Source organism: Marmota marmota, unplaced genomic scaffold, assembly GCF_001458135.2.
Source record: "Marmota marmota marmota unplaced genomic scaffold, marMar, whole genome shotgun sequence".
Lineage (NCBI taxonomy): Eukaryota > Metazoa > Chordata > Mammalia > Rodentia > Sciuridae > Marmota > Marmota marmota.
Window position 1 is genome coordinate 5,266,549 of NW_026000130.1, and position 27,436 is coordinate 5,293,984.

A 27,436-nucleotide genomic window follows, 5' to 3' on the forward strand; every position below is an offset into this window, starting at 1 on the left:
CGAGCAGGCGACGACTGTTGTGATTTTTTTCACCGTAGATTAGCTTTGCTTGTCCCCGAATGTCACACCAATGGAATCACACAGTGTGCGCTCCTTTGTGTCCGGGTCCTTTCAGCGGGCACAATGTCCAGCGAGAGTCATCCGGGCGATGACGTGTCCGCGTTGTGTCCCTTCTGTGGCGAGCTCCTTGTGTGATACAGATGTTCCCCTCCATTCTCCGGCTGAAGGGTGTCTGGATCGTTTCCAGTTGGGGCCATTATGAGCCAAGCGGAGCATGGGCCGAACTTCGTGTTCAAGTCTCTTTGTGGCACATGCTCACGCTTCTCTGTGTAAATACTTGGGAATGCGATTGCTGGATCAAAGGAGAGAGGCCTGGGTCAACTTCATTAGAAGCTGCCAGGCCTTTTTCTAGAGTGGCCGCATGCCTTTTCCATTCCTGCCAGCCATGGACGTGCACTTCAGCCAGCTCTACATCCTCACCAGTGTTTGGTGTTGTATTTTTTTTTTGGTGGGGGGGACCACTGGGTATTGAACCCAGGGGTGCATAACCACTGAGTCACATTCCCAGCCCTTTTTATATTGAGACAGGGTCTCACTAAGTTGCTTTGGGCCTCACTATTGCTGAGGCTGGCTTTGAACTTAAATCCTCCTGCCTCGGCCTCCCGAGTCCCTGGGATTACCAGCATGCACCACCATAACAGACCTGTGTTGCAGATTGTTTTAATGTTAACCGTTCTGGTGGTATCTCCTTGTAGTTTCAATTTGCATTTCCCTGATGATAAATGATGCGGAATACTTTTCAATGTTCTTATTGGTCATTTATCTTCCTTTGTGAATTGTACATTCCTTTTTTAAAAAATTAAAAAAGAATTTTAGTTATAGATGGACACAATACCTTTATTTTATTTATTTTTATGGGGTGCCGAGGATCAAACCCAGTGCCTCGTATGTTCGAGGCAAGAGTTCTGCCACTGAGCCACAACCCCAGCCCTGAATTCCTGTCTTTTGCCCAATTTTTATGGGGATATTTTCTATTATTCAGCCATAGCTATCTTTATTCAAGATACAAATCCTTGTAGCTATGTATTTGTGGATATTTTTTGCCTTTTTATTTTCTTAACAATGTCTTTCTGATGAGAAGCTTTATATTTGCTAAAGTCTATTTTCTTTAATTATTATTTCTTCCTGTGTCCTCAAAACATTTTGTCTTTTTTCTGGTTGCAAAGATATTTCTCTTGTTTTCCTCTAATGGCATTTTAGAGTTTACATTAACATTTAGGGCTAAGATCCATCTCAAGTTTACACATATATCTATCTTATATGTGTATAGACCCATGGTGTAAGGCAGGGATCGAATGCAATTTTTTTCTGTCTGTCGTTTGTTTGTTTGTGGGTCTCCAGCATTAGCTGAACCGTTGCTTGAGAAGAATTTTCATTTCTGCACTGAATTATTTGGTACTTGGGTCAAAAAACACCTGGACTATATAGGAGAGCCTTTTACTTCCGTCTTGATTACTTAAAGCTAGGAAATGTGAGTCCTCGGACTCTGTTTTGTTTCCAAGGTTGGGTTGGTTATCTAGGACCTCTGCCTGTCTGCCCCTGGGGTCCAAATTCACCCTTCGGCACCTGCTTTGCAATAGTGTGATGTGAATTTAGCCCCTAGAGGGTGCTGGAGGGACGTTGCCTTGGCTCTTCCTGGTTCCCCTGGCTGGGCTCTGCTTTTCCTGGTTTGGCTGGGCAGGTGTGGGGGGGTGGGATATGCCTGCATGCCCAGAGCCCACTGTCCCTTGGTGACCTCGCAGCCCTGGCCTGAGGCCTGATGATCATGTTGCCACAGTCCTATATACTATATGACACAGGTGTGGTAGGTTCCGGGCCTCACCCCTACAGCTGGCCACTCCCACAGTGATCACCCTTCGCCCTTAGCTTGCCTGAGGCCTGGGGCTTCATTTGGTGGCTTTCCATGCCTCCCACCCCACAGAGCCCTCCAGCTCACTCCGCTCACCTGGGCCCAGGAGGGTTGTCCTGCTGCCAGGTGACCGTGGGCCCAGTGACATTCTGGGCCATGCACCTTCTCCAGTGAGGTCTGAAGGACATTCCAAGTTTGTCTTTTCTTGAAGAATCTGCTGGAATGAGAAATGCCCTTTCCCACCCACGTCTCATAGAGGGAGTCCACAGTGAGTGTAGCCAGTGACTCTATATGCACACTCTGGGTCAGGCTGTCTGGCTTCATATTCTGGCCCTGCCTTTTGGCAGATGGTGGGCACGGTTCTCAACATTCCTGTGCCTCAGTTTCCTCATCTGCACAGGGGCGTGAGAATAGTAGCTCCTAGGGGCAGAATGAGGGTTACCTGAGATGATACTCGCCCAGCCTTCAGCATACCATTTTACGGTGTCAGTAAGCCGCTGTTACTTGTGATAGTAGGAGCAAATGTGACTCCATTTTGTTTTGTGACTTCATCCTGTAAAACAACCATGCCAAGTAGAAGGGTCATGACTGGAGCAAGAGGTTCTTTTCCTTTTGCTATAGAAACCTTTAAGAACACGGAACTACCTAATGGGGTATTGTTTCTGTAACTAGGGAAACGGGGCTCTGTTTCTGTAACTGGGGTGACTGGGCTGACTGATTGGTTAGGCTTCCCTCCGCTTGACTGCACTGTCCCGCTTCTGTAACCTGGCTTGCTTGCATTGGCTAGACCCCCTGAACATCCCTTTTGCGGTTTTCAGGCTTATAAGGAGTGCCCTTGTAATTGTTCAGGGCTGATCAGGAGAACAGCTTTATGTTCTGGTCAGCCGCCACCGGTGTGCTTCAATAAAGGCTTGATTCGATTATACGTGAGTAGTCTGGAAGTCAGTTTATGAAACCCCGGGACAAAGCTTTAACTATAACAACTATTGTCACACACACACACACACACACATGCAGGCACACACTTATGTGTCACTGAATGAAAAGGAGGTGTTGAGAAATGCATCCTTAGCCAGTTCTGTCCTGTGAATGTCACGGGCCTCGATGGCAGAGCCTACGCACACCTGGACTATATAGGATAGCCCTTTACTTCTGGCTCCTCACCCAAACAGCAGGCGACTGTCCAGACCCTGCAGTCAGTGGTACCCCTGTGGCATGTGTGAATCTAAACAGAAAAGGGGACGTACTGTCCAAATACCCCATAGGAACTTTCTGGCTGCATTTGAACCCTGGCTCGGTGCTCTCCCAGGGCTGAGCACGAGACGTGGAGTAAGAACTTGTGAACGGAGGAGCAGCTGAGGAATGTTCTGTCTCCCGTAGAAAGAAGAGGTGAGGAGGGAGCACATCCGTCTGCACATGGAGGGGACGCTGACGGCCCGCGACAAGGTCGGGGTGCAGGATTTTGTGCTGCTGGACGCACACACCAGCGAATCCGCCTTCGTGGACAATCTTCGCAAGCGCTTCAACGAGAACCTCATCTACGTAACTAACGCCCTCCTCAGCTGAGCCCCTCAATTGCTTGCTGTCTCCCCACCTTCACAGCCTCGATGATGGGAACCGGGTCACTTTATCCATCAGCCATCTAGAGGAGGCTGGAGGGATCACTGCCAGACGCACTCTGATCCTTCAGGCTGAGGCTTTCTGGTGGCCAGTGTTAGAGTCTCGACTCCTCGGTCACAAAATGGAATGGACCCACATAGCCTTAGGGTCCAGGAAGGGATCTAGGGTTTCAGATGATGTCCCGAGACGTCTTTCTCCCTGTCTCTGTTCTGCTGTCTTTTGTACCTGATTCCGTCTTGGGCTGCCTCTCTGCTTTGTGGCATGATGGGCGCCAGCTCCAGGGTGACATTTTATCAGCTCAGTATTGCTACTGAGAAGGGAGCTCGTCTTCCAGGAGACAGGTTTAGCAAATGTCCCAGAGCTGATGAAACTGGCTCTGGTGGCCGCATCTTGGGTCACTAGCCTGTCTTGGCCAATCCCCCTGGCTAGGAATGAGGGGCATTCAGAGTGGGCAGCCTGGGTCACCAGACCCACCCTGAGTGAGAGGTAGGTAGGACCAGAGCCCCCCGCTATAGGGAGTGAGAGCTGGAGAAGAGGGTTCCTGAAAGAAATCTGCTGAAAGAAAGGGGAACTAAGCCGGGCGTGGTGACACACACCTGTAATCCCAGCAACTCGGGAGGCTGAGGCAGGAGGATCGCAAGTTCAAAGCCCCCTTCAGCCACTCAGTGAGACCCTGTCTCTAAATAAAATATTAAAAAGGCTGGGGATGGGCTCAGTGGTTAAGCCCCCCTGGGTTCAATCCCTGGTACCAAAAGAAAAAAAGAAAAAGATCCATCTTGCACAGATGACCCAAGAACAGCTTAGATGCAACTACTTATTGTAGTTAGGTTCAATTCCCAGGACCAAAAAAAAAAAAAAAGGAGAGGAAAATGAGAGATGTCCCACCACATCCCGTAAATCTTCAAAGGTCAACGCTGTGACATTTTTACCAGCATCTTGTTGCATCTAGTAGTGGCCAGTTTTTATTACTTCTCCATTGATGATCATCACACCTGATTTGATTGGCATTCCAGGTGAATTCCCCTTAGGTAAATTGATAGAGTCTCTGTGTGTGTCATGGTGTGTTAATTTTTTTGAGATTTTATTAGCTTTTGTTAAGAGTAAATTAGATAATCAGAAGAAGTCTAAAAATGATGTGTCTCATAGCTAGTTCGTAATGGTTCCTGTGCTGTTGAAACCAAATTTTTTCAGAAGAAATGAACAAGGTGTTCCTTAGAATATATATTCTATAGCTTCCAACTTTCAGAATTAGAACCCTTAATTGTACAAAAGGGGAAAAAAATCAAGCTAATTTTCTATAAAAGCAAAGGAGAAATAACCTCACATGAAGGACAAATGGGAGAATAGAATCTTCATGACAAAAGCTGAAAGTTTCCAATTTAAACGGATAGATTCCAGAACAATCTTCCACCCCTGAGACCAGGTTTCTACGGATTGAATGATCCAAATTTCAGTCGGAATCCTCTTCTTTGTTTCGGTTCTGTTCGAGTTTGTCCTGGAGATTAGAAGCATTGGTTGGAACTCTTGGAGCTGGGTCCTACCCAGAGCTTTGGTACCTCCAGGGTTGACACCGACCAACTCAGCATCTGAAAATACCAGATGCATTTTCAAAGGAGCCCAAATAGTCATCTTTTCTGTAAAAGATCTTAGAGCTTTTTGGTCTCTAATTAGTCTTAGGTCAGTGGCTACCTTGAAAATATAAGTACTTGAACATTTGGGTAGGGATAGAGGCCGACATCGCAGTCTGGAGAAGCCAGCCTGGTGTGGGGTACCTCGCCCCGTCTCAGAAGGCTGGTGGGTGCTGTGGCCCTGCACCTCTGGGGAGGGGGGGACTTGGTGAGGCCTGGACCAGCTCCGGTGCCCCTCATAAAGCTGCTCATTTGCATGACAGCTCCAGGCAGGCGTTTCCTCTCAGTGGTGGGGACAGCCACCCTGTCAGCTGGACACCGTCTCTGCTTATTCACCACTAGCTCTGCATCCTTGGAGTTCACTCTGATGTCACCTCCTTAAAGAAGGCTTCTCTCAGCCCATGAGCTAACGTGGCCTTCCTGAGTCTCCACGCCCTCGGTTCCTACCCGCCAGCCACCTTCTCGACCCTTCCCTGTCCCCAGCTGTCTCCCAGCCCTCCCCAAACAGACCCCCGGGCAGCGGAGGCCCCACCTGTCCCATTTGCCGTGCCCTCGCCCCAGCCCCGAGCAAACACGGGGAGCATAATGTGCGACCGTCTTTGGTTGGTGGAGCTGCTCACTTGTCCTGTGGTCTCTTCCTCTAGACCTACATCGGGACGCTCCTGGTGTCTGTGAATCCCTACCAGGAGCTGGGGATCTACACCGTGAGCCAGATGGAACTCTACCAAGGGGTCAGTTTCTTTGAGCTGCCGCCTCATGTGTGAGTAACAGCCACGCGTTTCCCCACCCCTGATCCCTTCTGCCAACCCACCGTCCATCCTTCTATCCGTCCGCCCACCGTCCACCCATTCAAACCCTCCATGCCTGTCCTGAGGTTCTTCCTTCTTCCTCCATGGTCGTTAACGTGTGGAAGTGTGTTCGTTTCACGTGGGAAATAAGTCGGAGCAGTTGGAAATGTCACAGGCCATTTTGGAATCTCAGCTTTACATGGACAAGAGGTGGGATCTTTGTGTCAAGGTTGGGAACCCTGAGTGCGGCCAGAGAGGTGTCTTCTCTGGACGTGGGCTGCTTACTGGGCCATCTGTGGGTGCCTGGGAATCAGGGTGGCTAAGGATGTCCACTGGGAGGGACCTCAGCAGGCCACCCTCATCCACAGATGAGCCGTCTCCTGTCTGCTCTACAGGTTCTTGCAGGCTGGGCTGAATTTCTTCTCTCTCTGGTCGACTTCTGGGCTGATGCTTCTGTTCTCCCCCGACTTGTCTTTAATTCAGTTTTCCGACTTCCCACGATGCTGATAAACCTTTCTGCCTCCCCCACCACGTCCAACTCTTGGGAGACCTTCCCGATCTGTGCTCTGATTTTGGAGATAAAGGCTCTCTGATTCCTCCACCTCTTGTCCTAAAGTTATTGCAGAAGTTTGCAGACCTCACTGGTCTCCTGTCTCTACATTCTTACTACTTTAGGCTTCGAGGGAAAGAGATGACATTCTATTTATTGAATTATTTGATATTCAGACAAGATCCTATTTCCACCTATAGGTAATAGAACGTCTCCAGGGGACGTCACGTAGTACCTGGCTTATTCTTATACAAACTGTAGGTGGATTTTTAAAAAATAAATAAATTGGTGGGGTCAGGGTTGTAGTCCAATGGTAGAGCACTTGCGTAGCATGCATGGGACCCTGGGTTCCATTCTCAGCACCAGATAAATATATTTGGTAAATTTGGAAACATATTCCCACCACTGCTGAGATCCTTTACTTTAACCCTTTCGTTGGGTGAGTTTTAAAATTGACCACTCCTTGTGTTCGATCAGTCACTGGATCGTGACAGGGGTCTGCTGTCCGTCTCAGCTCAGTGTCCTGGTACCCACAGTAGGGCGTGGCTTCCTGGAGGCAGAGTCCTTTGTCACTGCCAGGGAAAAACAGCACCGAAACCACCCTCTCTCTGCCCCTCCCTCTCCAGCTACGCCATAGCGGACAACGCTTACCGCATGATGTGCTCGGAGCTCAACAACCACTTCATCCTCATCTCTGGAGAGAGCGGGGCGGGGAAAACCGAGGCCTCCAAGAAGATCCTGCAGTATTTCGCAGTGACCTGCCCAATGACCGAGTCGCTACAGATAGCCCGCGACCGGCTGCTGCTCTCCAATCCAGTACTGGAGGTAAGTGACCGGTCTCTGAGGACCGCGGAGGGGAGTTCCAGGGAGGTCACTAGGTAAGGAGCCTCTGCCTAGGCAGGACAGTCGAAGTGGGCAGGTCACTGTTGAGGAAAGGGCTCTCACCCGCAGTGTCACGCTGAGGGCATCTGGCTGGCTTGGGTGCTAATCCAGGGTGGACAGTCACCAGGAAGCTTCAGCAGGGATCCCAGGGCCTCTCATAGTCATAGCACCTGCCTCTTAAGAGGGTTTGAGGGTTACACAGTTGAATGCACAAAAAGTACTCGCAGAGTTACCAGTGGTCTTTGTAATTAATATATTTCTTTTTCGGGATTGAGGATTGATTTCAGGGGCACTTGGCCACTGAGCCCCATCCCCAGCCCTATTTTGTGTTTTATTTAGAGACAGGGTCTCACTGAGTGGCATAGGGCCTCCCTGTTGCTGAGGCTGGCTTTGAACTCCCGATCCTCCTGCCTCAGCCTCCTGAGCCACTGGGATGACAGGCGTGTGCCACTGCGCCCGGCTAATGTTCCTTATCACAGCTGACATTCCTCTGATTCCATTTCCTGCACTTGCTAGGCACGTCCAACTCTCCTGTGCTTTTGATATCAGAGACGTTTCTGGCTGCGGCAATTTCCCAGTAGACCCTTGAGCCGAACACTTTTGTTATGAGAAGGGGTCTGGTGTTGGGGAATGTCAGCTGAAACTTCCGGAACAAGCAGGGCCCGTGCACCCCTCCTTAGGCCATTTCTAATGTATTCCTGGGTGGGTTCTGGACAGACCTTTCCCCTGCCACTGCCTGACATGAAGTCCTCTGTGGGTGGCAATTCCCTTGTAGAAGGAGACAGTGCGTCCCTCCCCCGCTCTGTTTTCATAATGAGCATGTTATTTGGGGCCAGGAATTTGACAAGCAAGAAGGGTTTTAAATGACAGTGCATGACACTCTGTGTCCCAAGGCTTTTGGAAATGCCAAAACACTCCGGAACGACAACTCCAGCCGGTTTGGAAAATACATGGACATCCAGTTTGACTTTCAGGTACGCGGGATTCCTATTACGGGTACGTGGGGACCTCTTATTCTGCCAGGAGGAGACCCAACCCGCGGTACCTTGAGGTGGGAAGGCGGCTCCAACAGGTGAAAGATCTAGAGACAGTGCTCGCCCGTCTGTCTGCACTGCTGACCTGCACCCTCCTCGGGCTGCTCTTCTCCATTCTGTCATTTTGCCACTTGAAATACACATCTTTGTTACCCATGTGTGGCAGCCGTTTATTTATTTAGTTAGTTTTGTCTTTTGGATACCAAGGATTGAACTCAAGGGGCACTCGACCACTGAGCCCCATCCCCAGCCCTATTTTGTATTTTATTTAGAGCCAGGGCCTCACTGAGTTGCTGAGCACCTCACTTTTGCTAAGGCTGGCCTTGAACTCCCAATCCTCCTACCTCCGCCTCCTGAGCTACTGGGATGACAGGTGTGCACCACCACGCCTGTTTCAAGTATTTAGCTCAATTTTATTTGGGTTGTTTGTTCCTTCTTATTAATTAGCAAGAATTCTATATAGGGTCTGAAAAAAGAGGCTTTATTGGATACATTACTTAAAATAAAAAGTATGACAATGTGGATAATTAAAATATGAGGATAGATATAGAGGCCAGTGAACTAGAATAGAGTTCAGAAAGATCTCCCCCCCCCTCCACATACTTGTGACCAAAGCACCCTTGTGATTCAGTGGGGATAGGATCACCTTCCCAGTAAATGATGCTGATCGACTGGGATATCAATACGAAAAGAAGATCTTGGACCCTTGCCCCACTCCATGCATATCAGAATCCCAGCAGATGGACCAGGGTCCTAGACACCAACAGAACAACAATCATACAGAGAATGTACTCGTGACCTTGGATAGGCAGAAATCTTTTAAAGCAGAGCCCAGGAAACATGAATCGTAGAAGCTGAGGAGCTGGGACTTTCTCCACATTTGAAACATCTGGGCACCAGCGGACACCAGTGGCTTGGGTCGTCATTGCCCCATTCTTATTCCGTTTCCCAGGGCATTCCCGTCGGCGGGCACATCATCAGTTACTTGATTGAAAAGTCCCGAGTCGTCTATCAGAACCAGGGCGAGCGGAATTTCCACATCTTCTACCAGCTGCTGGCCGGCGGAGAAGCGGAGCGCCTGGCTCACCTGGGCCTCGAGCGAGACCCCCGGCTGTATAAGTACCTCTCGCAGGTTGGACGGTCCAGCGCCTGGCTTTGGGGACCCTGGGGGCCCTGTGGACGAGGGGACTCGGGGTGTTTGTGGGGGCCGCTGCAGGATGCTCAAGAAGTGTCTCTCCCCCTCTGGACGTGGCTGCGGGCTGGTTTCTTGACTTTGATCACAGCCAGCTACCTACGGCTAGACCCTCGGGGTGAAGTGACCCCGTGTCTAGGCAAGGGCTTCTCCACCTCGCTGAAATTAGAATCCCTTGAGAAATCTCTTAGAAACACAGATGCCTAGGCTCGGGTGGTGGGTAGCTCCGGGGTCAAGCACTTGCCTAGCGCACACCAGGCCCTGGGATCAGCCCCAGGACTGCAAAAATAACTGCAGAATACACAAAGCCTGAATCTGACCCCCATCCCGAGGTCTGCATTTAGCAGAACTGGGGGACTGCCCTGGGCTGGGAATGTAGCTCATGGTGGAGCGTACATAGGTGAGGCCCTGGGTTGATCTGCAGCACTACAAGGGGGGTGGGGGGGACGACAGTGAAATAGTCCCCTGTGGTGTAGCTCACAGCCAAGGGGAGAACGGCTGGTCTAGAAGCAATGGAAATTCACCGTCTTTCTGTACCCACAGCCTATTCCGCCTCGTTCTGCTTCTAATCTACTTGTGAGAAGGGCTTTCCCCGCCTCCTGCCTTCCACCTTAGAGAACTGTTAGCAGCAAAGTGAACACGCTACCTTAGCGACACAGCTCAGGCCATCCCTATTAGCAATCCTAGTGAATTCAGAATTTAATTTCGCAGCATTGATTTCACTGGAGGCTGTGCTAACATTCTAGAACGCCCAGGTTGCATAGGTAGCATTTGATGTTGCTAGCGTTGATTTTTTTTTTTTTTTGCCCCAAGATTTTTTTTTTTTTGTATCAGGAATTGAACCCAGGGGTGCTTAACCTTCAAGCCACATCTCCAGGCTTTTTAATTATTTTTTATTTAGAGACAGGATCTCACTGAGTTGCTTAGGGCCTCGATAAGTTGCTGAGGCTGGCTTTGAAATCATGATCCTCCTGCCTCAGCCTCCCAAGCCGCTGGGATCAAAGGCATGCACCACCGCACCCGGCACCAAGATTTTTTTTATTGTTCTGTTCTTGGCTTTGAACTGAGGTCCATTTTGCAGAGCGCAGGCTGGAGCATCATTTGAGACACAACAAGACCTGATAAAGAGAATCTCATAAAACAAAGACCAGTGTTGCATAGAAATCTTGGGAGAAAAGAAATCTTGACCACAGTTTTCATTGAAAAACGGAACTAACAAAGATAAAAGAATTTCACCATCTCAATTTACATGTCATCAACCTTGAACTAATTCTTAGAGTGAAGGACATATCAACTGACTCTTTTTTCAGCTCTTTCACATCCTCCCGTAGATTTCAGATGACCTCTAGGTTACTTATTTTTTTCTGACAGTCAATGGCTGCTTGGTGCTTGGATTTTCAAAGCACAGTCAGAGCAGCTTGAATTATAAAAATATTTGTGGGCATTCATCATAGTCCTTCAATAATCACGTCACCTCTGTTTAGAATTTATCATATCTTTATTCCTACAGATTTTTTTTTCCTGGCCATATTAGTTCCACCAGACCCTGATGGCTTTGGAAATGGTTCTAGCAATTGGCTATTATTTTAATCGATGGCATGATGTCCTAAAACTTTGGCAAAATGTCTGGCTTTCCTTTGCAATGTATTTTCTCTGGTTCCAAACTCACAGATGTCCAGTGAGGAAGTGACTTGCCCAGACCTTGCCCTTAGAGGGAAGGGACACAGTCGTCCCTCCGTATCCACAGGGGCCCCGATTACAGGACTCCACAGATAGCAAAAGCCAGGACACTCAAGTCTTATATGAAATGACAACGTATTTGCATATAGCCCACGGATAGCACATCCTCCCTTATATTTTAAATAATCTCTAGGTCACTTATACTACCCAGTACAAGGTGGATGCTGTGTACATCCATGAAATACTATATTGTTTGGGGAATAATGACAAGGAAAAAGAGTTGTTATTACTGGTTCTTCTCGATTATTTCTGATCTGGGGCTGGTTGAGTCTGCGGATGAGGAGCTTGTGGATACGGAGGGCTGACTGTACTTGTGACTGAGTCTCAGGTGAATATTTTCACAGTGTGACGTCTTTGCGCCACACGGCAAGGAAATCTTTTCCGATAATGAATCTTCAGACAATCAGGAAACTGGGAACACCCCAGAGCATAAAAGCAAAATAATGAAAAGCACTCGTCTGGAATGTTTTCTCTTAAAATTGAGACATCGGTCGTCTGTCTGTTGCTTATTTAAAAATCAACTCCCAGGGTTAGTGAGAAAAGTCTCTTCACATCTTTGCTAGTGAGATTCCATGACATGGAAATGTCCATATAATCTGTGTTTCTTTATTTTTTCTTTTGGTACCAGGGATTGAACTCAGGGATGCTCAACCACGGAGCTCCATCCCATCCCTATTTTGTATTCTATTTAGAGACAGGGTCTCACTGAGTTGCTCAGTGCCTTGCTTTTGCTGAGGCTGGCTTTGAACTCTTGATCCTCCTGCCTCAGCCTCCTGAGCTACTGGGATGACAGGCGTGCACCACTGCACCTGGCTAATCTGTATTTCTTTAAAAGCCAAACTATCGATTCCTTGAGTGAGGACCTCCTTCCATCTAATCTTACAGTGAGGGTTTTCTGAAAATTCCTAAGTGAGTCAAGATTGACTCTGAATTTAAGCAACATAATTTCCCTGCATGTTTCAGCACATATTTATTAAGACAAATGGTTTCCATTTGTTTAGCAAAAACGACAGGGAAAAATCGGTTTACAAACACATAGGAAAAGATATTGCACAGCTATGGAACTTTGCAAATTTTCTCAGAATTGTGGCTGATTGATTGCTTGATTGTACTGGGGATTGAACCCAGGGGAGCTTCACCACTGAGCCATATCCCCAGCCCTTTTTATTTTTTTTAATTTTGAGTCAGGGTCTCACTAAATTGCTTATGGCCTCACTAAGGTGCTGAGGCTGGCCTCCAACTTGTGATCCTCCTGCCTCAGCCTCCCAAGTCACTGGGATTGCAGGTGTGTGCAGCTGCACTAGGCCTCAGAGATTTAAAATAAAATTCCAAATAAATTTGAAAAAAGTATCAGTCAGCAAATTTTCTTATGCTGGAGTAGTAAAGTCTACCTGCTTTCAGTTCCATCCTTTATAGAAATAGCTTTTGCGTGTTTGGAGAGAGAATCATTTTGGTTTAGGAATAGGTGTGTGTGTGTGCTTCACTGTCCTTCAAAGGCCATTATGTGGACCAATTTTGTCACAGGGTCATCGTGCCAAGGAGTCATCTCTTAATGACAAGAACAACTGGAAAACTGTTTCCAATGCCTTTTCTGTCATCGATTTTACCAAAGCTGACCTCGAGGTATGGGTCTGGTGTTCTCTCCTGGGACTGAGGCACAAAGTCTGGGGTTATATCCAGGGTGGCCAGACTCAGCCAGTGACAAGGGTGCCCAGGAAATGAACTTCACATACACAGTGAAATCCGGTCCTCAGTACAGTTACGTCCCAAATAGTGCGTGGGGACAGAAACCACTAACATCCAGTCATGGCTTCTTTGAAATCCGTGTGAGCTGGACGTGTGGAACTTCATGTACAACCTCCTAGTGTTCCCGACCTTGTGTGGAAGGAGGAACGGGGTGCTTCTCCCCCCAGTTAAGTCCAGTCTCAATAATTTAGACCCTATAGAATCATAGGATCTCGTTTATTTGCATTCCTGTTTTGGAACAAATGGGGACTGGTTTATTCTTTTATTTTTTCCTTTTGACTGTTAATCTTTCAAGGTCGAGAATGGTAGGTTAAAAAAAAATCAACGGAGACCACGGCATTCGAAATGAAAGGGCCCCTGGGGGGGTTTGTTTGGTAAAATCGTTTTAGAACGTATTTTATACAAGAGCTTTATTTTATGAGATACAAAGGTCCGTGTTTCTGTTTCTTGGTCACGACTCCCCGCCCCGCAGGCTCTTCTCCAGCCCAGGCGTGGCCCCAGGGCCATTCCTGGGGAGCAGGGCTGGGCTGGAGCCGGAAGGGGGCTGTTTCCTGGGGACATCTCTGCTGCCTGTTGACCAGTGAGGTGGCCACTGATGTCTCTCCTGGCCCTCCTAGAATCTCTTTGGCATCATCGCCAGTGTCCTGCACCTGGGGAACATCTGTTTTGAGGAGGACCCCCAGGGCTGTGCCACCGTCCCGGACACTCATGAGATCAAGTGGATCGCCAAGGTGACGCTCCTCTTTCCAAGAGGACGGAGGGAGACCTAGGACTTTGAAGGGGTGGAGGGGGCGCCAGGCGGGTGGACGCCCCCCGCTGGGCCCTGCTGGCCAGCACCTGAGAGCCCCTGGGTCTTCTGCTGGTGCTGGTTGGGGGGCAGAGCGCAGAGACCCCGTCTGTCCATTTTGCCCTAAAACTCAACGAGGAGTCGGGGACAGATGACCCGGGGCCTGACGCACGGTAGACTCTCTGAGTGAGGAGAACTGAGTCCCTGAATGCCATGTTGGGTACCTTTTGTCCAGCTCCTGGGGGTCTGTCCATCTGTCCTTCTGGATGCTCTCACTCACCGAAAAATCGAAGCCAAGACAGAGGAGGTAACAATGGCTCTGGGTACAGACGTACCTGCCCACCCCATCACGGCTGGCTCCCCTGGCCGACAGCATGACCCGGCCCCGGGGGGGCTACCTGGGACCCCCGCCCACCAGGCCCTCCTGCTTCACCCCGCAGCCCCCCTCACCACCACGCCGTGCTCAGGCCTCCAACTCCCTACGGCCTCCCTCCCGGGGTCTTTGCACATGCTGTTCCTTCTGCTGTTCCCTGCGCTTCCTCTCGTAGGCTCTGGGGCCACTGGACCCCTGCGTCCAAGAAGTTCCCTGATTATCCCTCCTCTACCTCCAAGCACCACATGGACCTGCTTCTGGCACTTGTCACCCACCTATCCCACCAGCCCTCCCCTCCCCTGCCCCAGTGCCACTGGGAGCCTACAAGGCCAGGGTGGGTGTTGGTGGCCGTGTCTCAGCCGCCCAGCACGGTGCCTGGCACACGGTGACCGCCCGGGAAATGGCCACCATGTGACCGGGAGCAATAGGGTGTGGCGTCCCCCTCCCCTAGTGCCCACGTTAGGGGCTGGTTTGGAAGCGCGGGGGCGTTGTTCTGTCACCTCAGGTGATCTGCCCGCTGACACCAGGACACTCTGTCTACGCCAGGGACGCCATGGCCAAGGCCGTGTATGGACGGACGTTCACGTGGCTGGTCAACAAAATCAACTCCTCCCTCGTGAACAAGGTTGGTCACGCGTCTTGGGCGAGGCGCCCGAGGTCTGTCCCTGACCCTCGTGGATACAGACTAAGAATGGCCAGTGAGCTCCTGGGGGGGGGTGCTGTCCCCCCACGTCCTGGTGGCCCCTATCAGGCACACAGTGGGCTCACAGGAACGCACAGGCGTGGCCCACAGTGAGGCGCGCAGCAGGTGCCGTGTGCCAGGTGGCTTTGGGTGTTCGAGGACACACAGCATCGGCCTGCTCCACAACACGCATCTATATTTGACTTTTCTTTTCAGTGCGGGGGACTGAGGCCGGGGCTCTCTGCCGCTGAGCTGCGCACAGTCTCCTTTTTCATCTCTTACTGTTGAGACAGGCTCTCGCTAAGTTGCGGAGGCTGGCCTCGGATTTGCCATCCTCCTGCCTCAGCCTCCTGAGTAGCTGGAATTACAGGCGAGCACCACCCTGCCAGGCTTTTAACAGCAGTGTGTTTGAGTCTATGTGAAAATACACAGCTGCTCTTCAGACTCAAGTTTAGGGCATGTCTCCTTCTTATTTTATTTTTTTGTGGTGCTGGGGAATCAAACCCAGGGCCTTGCACACAGTAGGCAAGCACTCTACCACTGAGTTATGCCCTGGCCCCGTTCCCACTGTAAGTTGAATTATGCATGTGTGTGTGTGCGTGTGTGTGTGTGTCCACGTGAGCATGTGTCTCTCTCACTCTTGCTCTTACAAAGCCACGAATGTCATCATGAGAACCTCATAGAATCCTAATTACTTCAAAATACCTGTAACGTGAATTTGGGGATCGTGTTTCCAACATGTGGACTTTGGAGGGGCACATTCGAAGTGTAGCGTTATCTTTAATCATCTCTCCTTTCCGGGTGGCACTTTGTCCTCTGTAAAATGACATCTGTGCCACCTGTCCCCTCACCTGAATGGGGATCCCCTTGGCCATCTTTAGGTCCTGGTCTATTTTCTTTCTTGATTGAACAAGAAGGGAATCAGAAGGATAGGTGTCACTTCCCAGGTGGCGGACGGGGAAGCCACCGTGGGATCTGGGCAGGCTGCAGGTGGGAGTGGGTGGCGGGTCCCCAGGGGTCTTCCTGTGAGTCACTGTGGATGCGAGAGAAAGTGGCGCTTCATGGCTGAGGCCAGCTTTGGGGGCAGCCGGAGGGTTTTGGGAATCACCAGGTGAAAAACCTAAAGTTCTGTTACTACAATGAAAAACCTGGCGCCGGACACTTTATGAGGATGAGAGTGCCCACACCTGGGTGGCCTTGCTGGCAGAATCCCAAGGCTGTGGGGAGCATCGCGTGGCCAGAGGCAGAGCAGGGCCCTTAGTCTCTTTCTGTCTCTCTTCCTGCAAAGCCACCAGGATTCAGTCATGGGGCCCCACCCTGATGACCTTATCTGACGCCAGTCACCTGCCCCTGGTCCCACTTAGCACCTCACAGTGGAGATTGGATCTCAGTGCACGCACCCCGGGCCAACACACGCTGACCATCCAGAGTAAGCGCTCACCACTAATGGCTCGTGTTTTTTTAACTAGGATGTCACCAAAAAAACTGTGATTGGATTGCTGGATATCTATGGGTTCGAGGTCTTTGACAAAAATGGGTGAGTTTGCTCGCTTCCCCCGCCTGTCCTCCCCGCTGCTCCTCTCTCTGGTTGCCACTGAGGCTTAGTCACCTTCATGTTACTGGAACTGATTTTCCAGAAAGTCTCCAGGTTTGCATAGCCCCTCACCACAGACTGTTCCGGAAGCGAAATAACCGTGAAAAACGTAGCCCTATTTCAACTTGACTCTCAGGACTTATTTAGTCAATTACTTTATTGATAAGGGCTTTGCTAATTTTTTTCTGTATTAAGAAAGCATCCTTAGCTGGGTGCAGTGGCGCACGCCTGTCATCCCAGCGGCTGAGGAGGCTGAGGCAGGAGGATCGCGAGTTCAAAGCCAGCCTCAGCAAAAGCGAGGCCCTAGGCAACTCAATGAGGCCCTGTCTCTAAATAAAAATACAAAATAGGGCTGGGGATGGGGCTCAGTGGTCAAGTGCCCCTGAACTCAATCCTTGGTACCAAAAAAAAAAGCACCCCTAAAAATAAGTAAGCACCCTTTGTAAAAACTGTTCTACTTGCCTAACATGAGTTATTCACAACCGTTGCATCTCTAGTTTTGAACAGTTTTGTATAAATTACTGCAATGAGAAGCTCCAACAGCTGTTAATAGAGAGGACCCTGAAAGCAGAACAGGCAGAATATGAGATGGAAGGGATCGAGGTAACCGTTTTGATATTTTCTCCTCATTTGATTTCTTAATCCAGCTTAAAAAAAAAAAACAAAACAAAAAAAAAAAAACATTTCCTTGAGAAATGAGGTTTCCTTGGAGACTTTCCTGGTTAAGGACTACTTTCCGGCCTCCTCTGCCGATGGCCTGGGAGGTCACTTTGATATTCAGAAGGTCTCCCCTGGTGACGTTTGGATGTAAAAATCAGATTCAGAAAACAGTTTCTGCACGATGTGTTCAGCCAACGAGCTTCCCCGTCACGGCCTCCTGGAGAACTCTCTCCTTTGTCGTTCTAGTGGGAGCCCATTCAGTATTTCAACAACAAGATCATCTGCGATTTGGTAGAAGAGAGGCACAAAGGCATCATTTCCATTCTGGTGAGAAACACGGGTCCGCTGTGGTCCTGGGTCCCACATAGATTTACTGTATAACATCAGGCAGGTGTCCTAACCTCTCTGAGCTTCAATTTCATCATCTTTGAATGGGGCTTAGTAATAACAGCCCTTTTTTCAGAGAGGAGCTATAATGAACTCTTAGAAATACACTTGCTGGACACGCTGGTACACGCCTGTTATCCTAGTGACTCAGGAGGCTGAGGCAGGAGGATGGAGTTCAAAGCCAGCCTCAGCAACAGTGAGGCACTAAGCGACTCAGTGAGACCCTGTCTCTAAATAAAACACAGAATGGGGCTGGGGATGTGGCTCAGTGGTCGAGTGGCCCTGAGTTTAATCCCTGGAATTGCCCCTGCAAAAAATAAAAGAAATGTGTTTGGTATAAGTCGACTCACCAACCTGTGACCCAGGTTTTGTTGCTGTGATAAAAGCTCCAAGGCTGATTTGTTTTTAAGATGGTCAATTAGGTGGTGGCATCATTGAGGACCAAATGTAAGAAATGACACAGCTTGAGAAATGGGGAGGTCTTACCGTTTTCATAAGGGCTTTGCTCCTAGTTCAGGGTCTGCACAGATGTTGTTCTTGGTCGGTGATGACTGATTAAGAGAAAAATGAGCCTGGCACGGTGGCCCACACCTGTAATCCCAGCTACACGGGAGGCCGAGGCAGGAGGATTGCAAGTTCAAGGCCAGCCTCAGCAACTTAGAGCATGTCTCAAGAGAGAAAGGGCTGGGGGGTTAGCTTGATGGTTGAGCAGCCCTGGGCTGGGTTCAAACCCCAGTACTAAACCCCCAGTACTATAAGGAACTAAATAATCAGGGTGAAAAAAAAATGGGGTCAAGTGCTTAAGTCAGGGGCCATCCTGACTGTGGAGGACCCTCGGGAAGACTTGAACACATGGGTCAGTCGTCTGCAAGAGCTGACTGATCATGGAATTTCCAGTCCAAAGTCTGAGAGGCTGAGCCCTGTGACGAAGGCCCCCTTCCTGCCAGAATGTCCTCCTGGTTTGGGTGAGGGTGGGGGGGGGAGGGCAGATGACAGCCTCCCGGGACGGAGTGTCCTGCAGAGCTGGTGAAGGGTGTGAGCCAGGTCTGGGCATCTCCGTTTTCTCTTGAAGGATGAAGAGTGTATCCGCCCTGGCCCGGCCACGGACTTGAGCTTCCTGGAGAAACTGGAGGAGAAAGTGGGCGAGCATGCGCACTTCCAAACGTAGGTGGACCGGGGAGGAGGGCGTTGTCCCAGGTGTGCCTCTAGAGCTGCAAGGCCCCACACAGATGTGCTGGCCACGGGCCAACCCGCAGCAGTGAATCCCAGGCGGGGTGCTTTTGAGGTTTTGCATCTTGTTTGGGTGGCTACGTTTGGGACCTGCATTCTCTGTGCGTGAAATAGTGTCTCTTAAAACTTTTGATGAAACACATAAGTGATGTGTGGAAATCTGATCTGTTCAACCCAGGGAGCGTTTTTGCCTTCATATGGATCCACATCAGGATCGTGCCAATTAGAACGTGAAGAGTTTTAGCAGGTGTGGAGGCACATGCCTGTAATCCCAGAGACTTGGGAGGCTGAGGAAGGAGGATCGCTAGTTGAAGGCCAGCCTCAGCAACTTAGTGAGACCCTTAGTGACTTAGTAAAACCCTTTCTCAAAATTAAAAAAAAATAAATAAATAAAACAATAAAAAGGACTGCGGATGTGGCTCGGTGGTAGAGCACCCCTGTGTTCAATCCCTGGTACTTTAAAAAAAAAGTTTTCAGGATCCCAGAAGAAAAATTAGAAATTTGACTTCATCTTTGAGAAAAAGAAGGGGATTTAGGAACATGTGCTTTGGCCTGGGGTTGTAGCTCAGTAGGAAAGCATGTGCTTAGTTTGACTCCCTGCCTGGCCACATGACGTGGGGCAAGCACCTGACTGGCCCTGCGTTTGTGTTCCCCTGCCACAAGGCGGGGTCCCGTCTCCCTGCCACACCTCACGGTGAAGGTCTACATAGGTCACCTGGTGCGGTATCTGCTGCAGGAAAGGCCCAGCAGAGGGCCGTGGGTTTACGAGAACTCTGTGGAACACTGTGAGGATAACAGATTGCTAGAATGGAAAATAAATCATGGCCCAGACACAAATGGGAAAACATATCGACATTTATGTAAATCCTGAGCAATGATGTCGGGGGCATCATGCAAACGTGACAAAGAGAGGCACACACACTGTGGAATCCCACGCCTCCAAACTGTGAAACTGAGTGCAGTGGAGGCCGGGCTGGGCCAGGAAGGGCCCGGGCGAGGTCCCGAGGACCTGTGGTGTTCTGTTTGTTGATCTGGGTGCTGGTCAGTTTGCAAAACCTCACGGATCTACACACTTAGGATATGTGTGCGGCCGCTGTGTTCAGTTTCAAGAGCAAGCTGCCAAAAATTACGAATCACTGGAACCTGAAACATGATGTTTCATGAGTGTTTTCGTCTCTGCATGACGTAAAAATGTAAGAGAGTGACATTGTTTCTTCATTATCACTGGGGAAAAATAGAAATTTTTATGTGTGTGTGTGTGTGTGTGTGTGTGTGAGAGAGAGAGAGAGAGAGAGAGAGAGAAAGAGAGAGAGACAGAGATGCCGGACATGCCCTCTGTCCTTTCCTTTTGAGGCAGCGCCTCGTTAAGTTGCTGAGGCTGGCCTCCAACTTGCAATCCTCCTGCCTCAGCCTCCCAAATTGCTGCCATCACAGGTGTGCACCACCACGCTGGTGACATTATTTTTAAGATGTGTTTCTGTGGCTTGCTTGAGGATTTTTATTCCTCAGGGCTTATTTATGTCTACATATAGAGAGCCCTTGGTCTGTAGCAGAGTGTAGGCTCCGGGGCTCTGCTGGGGTCAGCTGTCCCTGTGGACTGTCATGTTCCTGGAGAGCTGGCCAGTGGCTTCTGTGCTCAGTCCTGTCTGGTCTGTCCTGCAGCCGTAAGCTGGCGGGGCCCAAAGGCCGGAAGAGGATTGGCTGGATGGAGTTCCAGCTGCTCCACTACGCGGGAGAGGTCACCTACTGCACCAAGGGTGAGTGCCAGGGGCCGGGTCTCCACCATGAAGGTGGCTTGTGTGCCCAGCACCCGTCCACGGAGGACAGGCATCCCAGGGTGCCCACCTCACGTTCGAGCACGTCACCTTGAGGCCCTTTTCTTTTTCTTTTTTGTCGTCTTCTCATCTACACGGCAGTGGTGCCGACAGGACCCCTGCATGGGGTGCCACCATCACGACATTGATCCCCCCCCCCCCGCCGTGGTGAACACGGGTGGAGTTTCGCTGGCCCTGATTCCTGTGTGGACCTAGGAAAGTCACGTCCCACTCACCCCGAGTCTCCCCCACCCTTCACTCCTCTGGGTCTAACCAGTGAACTCTGTTCCCGTGCGTGGGCATCCGCGGGTCAGAGAACTTGGGCCTTTGGTTTTGGGGACTGGCTTATTCCACTGAGCACGAGAGTCTCCAGTTCCATCTGTTCACGTCTCCAGCCATTAGAGAAATGCCATCAGAACCACACTGAGATTCCATCTCATCCAGTCAGAACGGCACTCACCAAGGACACAAGCAACAATAAGTGTTGGCGAGGATGTGGGGAAAGGTCACTCACACACTGCTGGTGGGACCACAGATTGGTGCAGCCACTCTGGAAAGCAGTGTGGAGTGTCCCCAGAAAACTTGGAATGGAACCACCATTTGACCCAGCTATCCCATTCCTTGGTCTATACCCAGAGGACTTAAAATCAGCATACTACAGGGACACAGCCACATCAGTGTTTATAGCAGCTCAATTCACAATAGCTGAGCTATGAATGATATATATATACACACACACGCAATGGGATATTACTCAGCCTTTAAGAAGAACAAGACCATTTTATTTACTTTATAAATAACTACTTTGCTGAAACATAGTTCACATCCCACCCAATTTTTAAAAAGAAATATTCATGTGCCATATATTTGCTCCATATAAGTTTATAATTTGACGGGTTTTAGTATATTCAGGGTTGGACACCATCCATGATCAATTTTAGAATGTTTCATAACCTCACAGAGAAACTCTGGATGCATTAGGGTTCGCTGCCTGTTTCTCAGCCCCTCGGCCCCAGCAGCCCAGGCATAAAACAGATCTCCTTTCTCCCTCGATGGATTCACCTACCCTAGACCAGGACTCTAGCCAGAATCCTGCCACGTGTGGTCTTTGGGTCTTTCCTTTACTTAGCACAATGTTCCAAGGCTCACTGTGTTATCGCTCCTTTTCATGGTCTAATACTATTCTGTGGCATGGGTAGACCTCACGTGCTCCTGAGCTCATGGTTGGTGACCATCACCTACCTGCATCACGCCTTTTGGCTGTGGTGAAAATGCTGTCTTGGACCTGCCTTTGAAAGCTTTAGTGTGGACACACGTGTGCATTTCTCTTGGGCATGTGCCCCGTGGGACATTCTCACCGGCCATGCAGGAAGGACCGTCCTTCTCCATGTCCTCACCAGTATCTGTCGTTATCTTTCTAATCACTGCCATTCTGGTAGGTGGGAAGGCATCTCACTGTGGTTTTCTTTTGCATCTTTTCATAAGTTTATTTCCCCCCTTTGAATCTACGAGGGCACTGAGCTCAGAGCAGTTGAGTAATTCTCCCAAGGTCACACAGCCAGTAAGTGGCAGAGCTGGGGTTCAGACTCAGGCCTTTTGCCCTGGCCCTGCGCCCACTCTCCATGCCAGCACAGGTTCCACAGGGGTTCTTTTGAGTGGCCACCCGCCCTCTCTCATAGGGCCATGGCCTAGCACATACTAGACCATATGAGACGGTCACTGCCCCGTCCCACTTTTGATTTCATAAGCAGCACCTGTTTGACATCTTTGTGTCTTTCACCTGCCAGTTTCTCCCATCGTGTCTGCAGGACAGGTTTCCCTGTGGCACTGCGGGGTGAAAGGCTCTGGTGACAGCGAGTTGTGGCATACGCCCCAGAGGACAGATGGGCCTTGAGGACGCTGTGCTCTAACAGGCCAGTCACTTAGGACGACCGCCGTGTGTTTCCATGTACACGGGGCATCTAGAGCAGGAGATTCACGGAGACAGGAAGTAGAGGGCCCTTTCTACTGAGGTGGGGATGGGGAGTGGTTGTTTCATGGTTATAGACTTTCAACTGGGTATGCTTAGAAAGATCTGGAAGCTGGATGCTGTGGCCACGCCTGTAATCAGAACTACTTGGGAGGCTGAGGCAGGAGGATCATGAGTTCAAAGCCAGTCCCAGAAAAAAGTGAGGTGCTAAGCAGCTCAGTGAGACCCTGTCTCTAAATAAAGTACAAAATAAATAGGGCTGGGGATGGGGCTCTGGGCGAGTGCCCTGAGTTCAATCCTGTACCAAAAGATAGATAAATAAATAGAATTAAAAGTGGAGGAGGGACGTGGCTGGGGCACAACTCTGTGGCAGAGCACCCCTGGGTTCAGTCCCCAGGGCAAAAACACAATGCTCTGGAGACGGGCGGTGGAGATGGCTGCCCAAGGACACCTAATGCCACTGACCTGGGCGCTCACAGAGGGTGAGATGGTCGAGTTGATGTCACATATGTTTTACCAGAACAAAGAGGTGAGCTCCCAGGACTCCAGGCGTTTTTGATGTCTTTTCCGACGCCTGTCATTTTGAGCCAGTTTTGATGGACAGTGGCCTGGGGTTGGAAATGAATACTCGTGACCCAGCTTCTCGAGTTGGAAAAAGTTGGTACCCAGAGAAGCCGTTGCCAAGACCCGCCAAGGTGCTGAAGGTTGCCCTGCCTCAGGGTGCCCAGGACAGACCCCCGACAAGAATGGCCAGTCGCAAGTGTCCACCTGGCTGAGGTTGAGAAAATCTGCTCTGATCCAGGGAAACTACCTCAAGGACCACTCGTTGCCATCTGTTGGGTGGAATTGTACTTTTTTTTTAAGGAAAAGCCACTGATTTGAACTTTGTTTTTGTCTCTACAGGATTCTTGGAAAAAAACAATGACCTCTTGTACAGACATCTGAAGGAAGTGAGTGGCCACTGCCCCATGTTTGTGAGGGTGGTGAGGTGCCCTGTGAGACTTCTCTGGGGCACGGAATTTGGGGTAGATCTGGTCTCCTGGGTTTTCTCCTCACTCCATGGACTGGCTCATGTGTGCATGGTTGTCCCTCCTGGGTGCCAGCGCTGGAGATTCAGCAGTGAACAAGTCCGATTCCTTGTTCCGGTGGAGCTTCCAGTTGGGGAGGGCAGGGGAGAAATATCCGCACAAAGAAGTTCTCTGTCGGTGAGAGGTGCTATAAAGGAAGTAAACGAGGAATTGTGATTGAAGAGGACATTTTTTGAGCCAAAGAGGGATGAGGGCTTGTTTCCAGTAGCATGACCAACATGTACAAAGGCCCTGTGGCCCAGATGGGCTAGAGGGGTATTGTTAGGAAGGGGGCTTGAGAGCTCAGCAGCATGTGGTTCACAGGGAACAGTGGAGATTTCTTTTTTGGTGCAGTGTGAGGATATACTGGTGTGACATGACCTGAGGATAAGGAAACTGAAACCCAGAGAGGTCACAGCTTGCTCAAGGTTACGAGGTGGTGGAGATGCAGCTGGGATTCACCCCTAGAACCGCCAATGAAATTTCCAATCTTGTTCCCTAGACCTTGCCAACCAGAGAAACCTTGGGTTCTTAAAGCCTTTATGTTGAAACAGCTAACTGATTTGGACCCACAAAATGCATTTCATTTAATTAGCTAAGTTTATTAAATAGCTTAGTCCCAGCCTCTTTGGGTTCCGTGTGGATAGTGACTGCTGACCTTGAATTCCTGCACCGGGCGACTGGTCTGTCCCCAAGTCAGCACGGCCCCTCCTAGCTGGGGACTTCCTGGCAGATTTCCCATTGTGAGGGGATCTGGTGACGCCCTCTTCAGGGGCTTGCTGTGTGGGACCCAGGAGTGGGCAGCCTGGTTAACACACAGGAAACCTCTGGCTCTCCCCTCTGTGGGTCACGGCCACGCGCTTCACAGGGCGACCCTCCAAGCCTGTGTCCCCAGAGACCTCTCTCCCTTCACCAACCCTGGCTGAAGTTCCCTGAGGTCTCTCTGACTTCAAGATGGATCACTTGTAATATTTTTCTTCTCTTCTAATCTAAAATGACTCTTCCACGCCACTGTTACTTTAGAATTGGGATGGTTTAAACAAACAAGTTTCAATTAAAAAATAATTTGTACCAGGTGAAGTGGCCTCACCTGTCATCCCAGTGGCTCAGGAGGCTGAGGCAGGAGGATGTTGAGTTCAGAGCCAGCTTCAGCAAAAGCGAGGTGCCAAGCAACTCAGTGAGACCCTGTCTCTAAATAAAATACAAAATAGGGCTGGGGATGGGGCTCAGGGGTCCAGAGTCCCTGAGTTCAATCCTTGGTACAAAAAAAAAAAAAAAAAAAGGCAAAACATATATACCACAAGATTTTACCCTATTGGCCATTTTACCATTTGGTAGTGCTAAGCACATTCACAACATCGTGTCAGAGAATAGAGTCCGCCTCGGCAAACAGACTTGGTGGATACGGTGTCTGTACACGTGTTTCCCCTTGTTTGTGGTGATGCTGGATGGAACCCAGGCCCTTGGTCTTGCTGAGCAAGTGCTGGCTCTCCTCCCACGTCTGTTTGTGTCTCCTCCCTTTTCTTTTTCACTTAGAAATATCTTCAGGTGCCCAAGAAACCGAGGACTCTGCTATCACATGCACACTTTTTAATTTTTTAAATTAAAAAAAAATTAAGGGATTGAACCCAGGGGGGCTTGACCACTGAGGGGCATCCCCAGCCCTTCTTATTTTTTATTTAGAGACAGGATCTCACTAAGTTGCTTAGAGCCTTGCTAAGTTGCTGAGGCTGGCCTCAAACTTGCAATCCTCCTGCTTCAGCCTCCTGAGCCGCTGGGATGACAAGTGGGCACCACTGCCCCTGGCTTCACACACACTTCTGAGTGTCCTGAAGGTCCCTTAGTAGATTCGGAAACAGCAAAATGCCGTCTCCCTTCTGTGCTCTTACAGGTGCTGTGCAGGTCCAGCAACAGAATCCTGAGAGAATGCTTCCTGGTGGCTGAGCTAGAAAATCGGAGGAGGCCACCAACGGTGAGTGGCAAAAAAAATGCCTATACAGATTTGGAAAAGAAAAAAAATCCCTGGGGGTGCAGGGACCTCCAGTGACCTGCGCTTTTAAAGCCACCCTCCCGCGATGCTGGAAGCATCATTCTCTACTGGGTTCCAGTCCAGGTCATTGGCCGACATTCGTTGTGTGCCAGGCACAGAACTGGGCTTGGGTTCTGCAGCAGCAGGGCAGCGAGGTCCCTCGCCTCGAGGGGCTTCCACCTGATGGGAGAGGGCGTAGGAAGAGTGGCCATGCTGACCTCGACGGGCTCAGGGGTCTGACGGAAGCACGGGGTAGTAAGGGAGGGGCGACCGGCTCAGCCACGGCGCTGGCTCCTGCGAGATGCTCCCCGGGGGCTGCTGGGTGAGGGGACCCCATAGGCGACGTGGTGACAGCAGGACAGTCTGTGGGAGTCTGACCAGGGCCTTCCCCGCGCCCTCTGGGCCCAGGTGGGGACTCAGTTTAAGAACAGCCTGGGCAGCCTCCTGGAAATGCTCCTCTGCAAGGAGCCCTCCTACATCCGCTGCATCAAGCCCAACGACACCAAGGAGCCCAGTGAGTCCGAGGCGCTGAACGCTGGCCTCCGGGGAGAGGCTGGGGGTAGCCAGGGTGGCCGAGGGTCAGGGGCCTAAAGGCCACCGGGGACCTGGTCCTCATCCACGAACGCCTCCCTTTTTAGACGATAGAAAGCAGGAGAACCAGGGAGGGTCCCTTTGGTGCTCCAGGGTGAGCCCGGCTCAGGTAGGGGCCACCCGGGGGGCCAGGGAAGCCACCGGCCTTCCAGCCAGCGGAGTGGCTTCCAAAATGGCCCACGACTTGGGTCCTGTCTAAGCCCTTGCCATGACCTCTAAGGAGGCCCCCAGTCAGAGGCGACAGAGGCCAGACAGGTTGAGCCAATGAGCGAAAGTGACCGGGAGTGAGCAACAGGGAGCGGAGGGGACTGTGGCAAACTGGAGAGTGCCCCCCACCCCGCCACCCCATCTCAAAGGGTCATGGCACTGTCCCCCTTCTAACCAGTTGCCACATGGGACTCTGGGCCCAGGGAGGCCAAATCTCGTGAATTTTTAGAAGACCCCAGAAGTCCAGAATGTGCTCTCACACTCCCCATCTAAGGAGCACAATTAAGGCCTGAAAAATGGTCTGGGTCGCTGGAGCCTCTGATCTGGTTGGTTGAAATGAAGCCACGGGGTCCTTTAGGGTCACTCCCTCTTCTGTTTCTGCAAAGGCAAGTTCGATGACTTCCTCATCAGACACCAGATCAAGTACCTGGGGCTCATGGAGCACCTGCGGGTGAGGCGGGCCGGCTTCGCGTACCGCAGGAGATACGAGCATTTCTTGCAAAGGTAGAGTTCGCCCTTAAAAATCCGTCGCCTCCCTGGAATTCCAACGGTGGCACCTTCTCAGTTGATGGCAATCGCTGTGGCAGGAAAACAGCGCTAACATGTGGAAGGAAACAGAACCCAGCGTGGACTCGGGTCTGGATTCGCCTGGCTCAGCCCTCCTTGACCTCAGTCGTCAGGGAACTATGCGCGGACCTGCCACCAGGGGGCAGGCGTGGCCGCGCCCTGCGAGGGTCTGAGCGCTGGGGGAGGGGTGGGAACGACGGGCCTCTGTGGCTGTAGGTGCTGGGTGGGTGGGTGCCTGGGCCGTCAGAACCGGGTGTGGGGCTGGGGTGTAGATTTGGAGACACATGATCTTGGCTGGGAATCCCCATGATGTTCCTTAGGGCCAGGACCTCTTTCCCTACCTGTAAGGTGGGGGTTCCGGGGTCTGCGATCTGGGCTTTGGGAGCACTG

The 27,436-nt window shown here is 50.6% G+C and overlaps 1 protein-coding gene across 5 annotated transcripts in view; it reads left to right on the top strand.

Moving 5' to 3' along the window:
* The window catches only part of Myo1h (myosin IH), a 61,140-nt gene that overhangs the window by 21,238 nt on the left and 12,466 nt on the right, over positions 1–27,436 (top strand). For 4 of the 5 annotated variants that reach the window (XM_015500272.2, XM_048785004.1, XM_048785002.1 and 1 more), the window contains exons 2-19: positions 3,290–3,451; positions 5,802–5,917; positions 7,122–7,320; positions 8,271–8,351; positions 9,364–9,543; positions 12,868–12,966; positions 13,707–13,820; positions 14,112–14,183; positions 14,755–14,874; positions 16,401–16,468; positions 17,023–17,128; positions 17,432–17,512; positions 18,645–18,736; positions 20,465–20,559; positions 23,489–23,535; positions 25,544–25,624; positions 26,090–26,195; positions 26,866–26,983. In XM_015500272.2, the coding sequence (XP_015355758.1) occupies positions 3,290–3,451; positions 5,802–5,917; positions 7,122–7,320; positions 8,271–8,351; positions 9,364–9,543; positions 12,868–12,966; positions 13,707–13,820; positions 14,112–14,183; positions 14,755–14,874; positions 16,401–16,468; positions 17,023–17,128; positions 17,432–17,512; positions 18,645–18,736; positions 20,465–20,559; positions 23,489–23,535; positions 25,544–25,624; positions 26,090–26,195; positions 26,866–26,983 (1,937 nt within the window). Of the gene's footprint in view, positions 1–3,289; positions 3,452–5,801; positions 6,156–7,121; positions 7,321–8,270; positions 8,352–9,363; positions 9,544–12,867; positions 12,967–13,706; positions 13,821–14,111; positions 14,184–14,754; positions 14,875–16,400; positions 16,469–17,022; positions 17,129–17,431; positions 17,513–18,644; positions 18,737–20,464; positions 20,560–23,488; positions 23,536–25,543; positions 25,625–26,089; positions 26,196–26,865; positions 26,984–27,436 lie in introns of those variants that run through there. The other variant, XM_048785005.1, reaches the window with a different exon arrangement.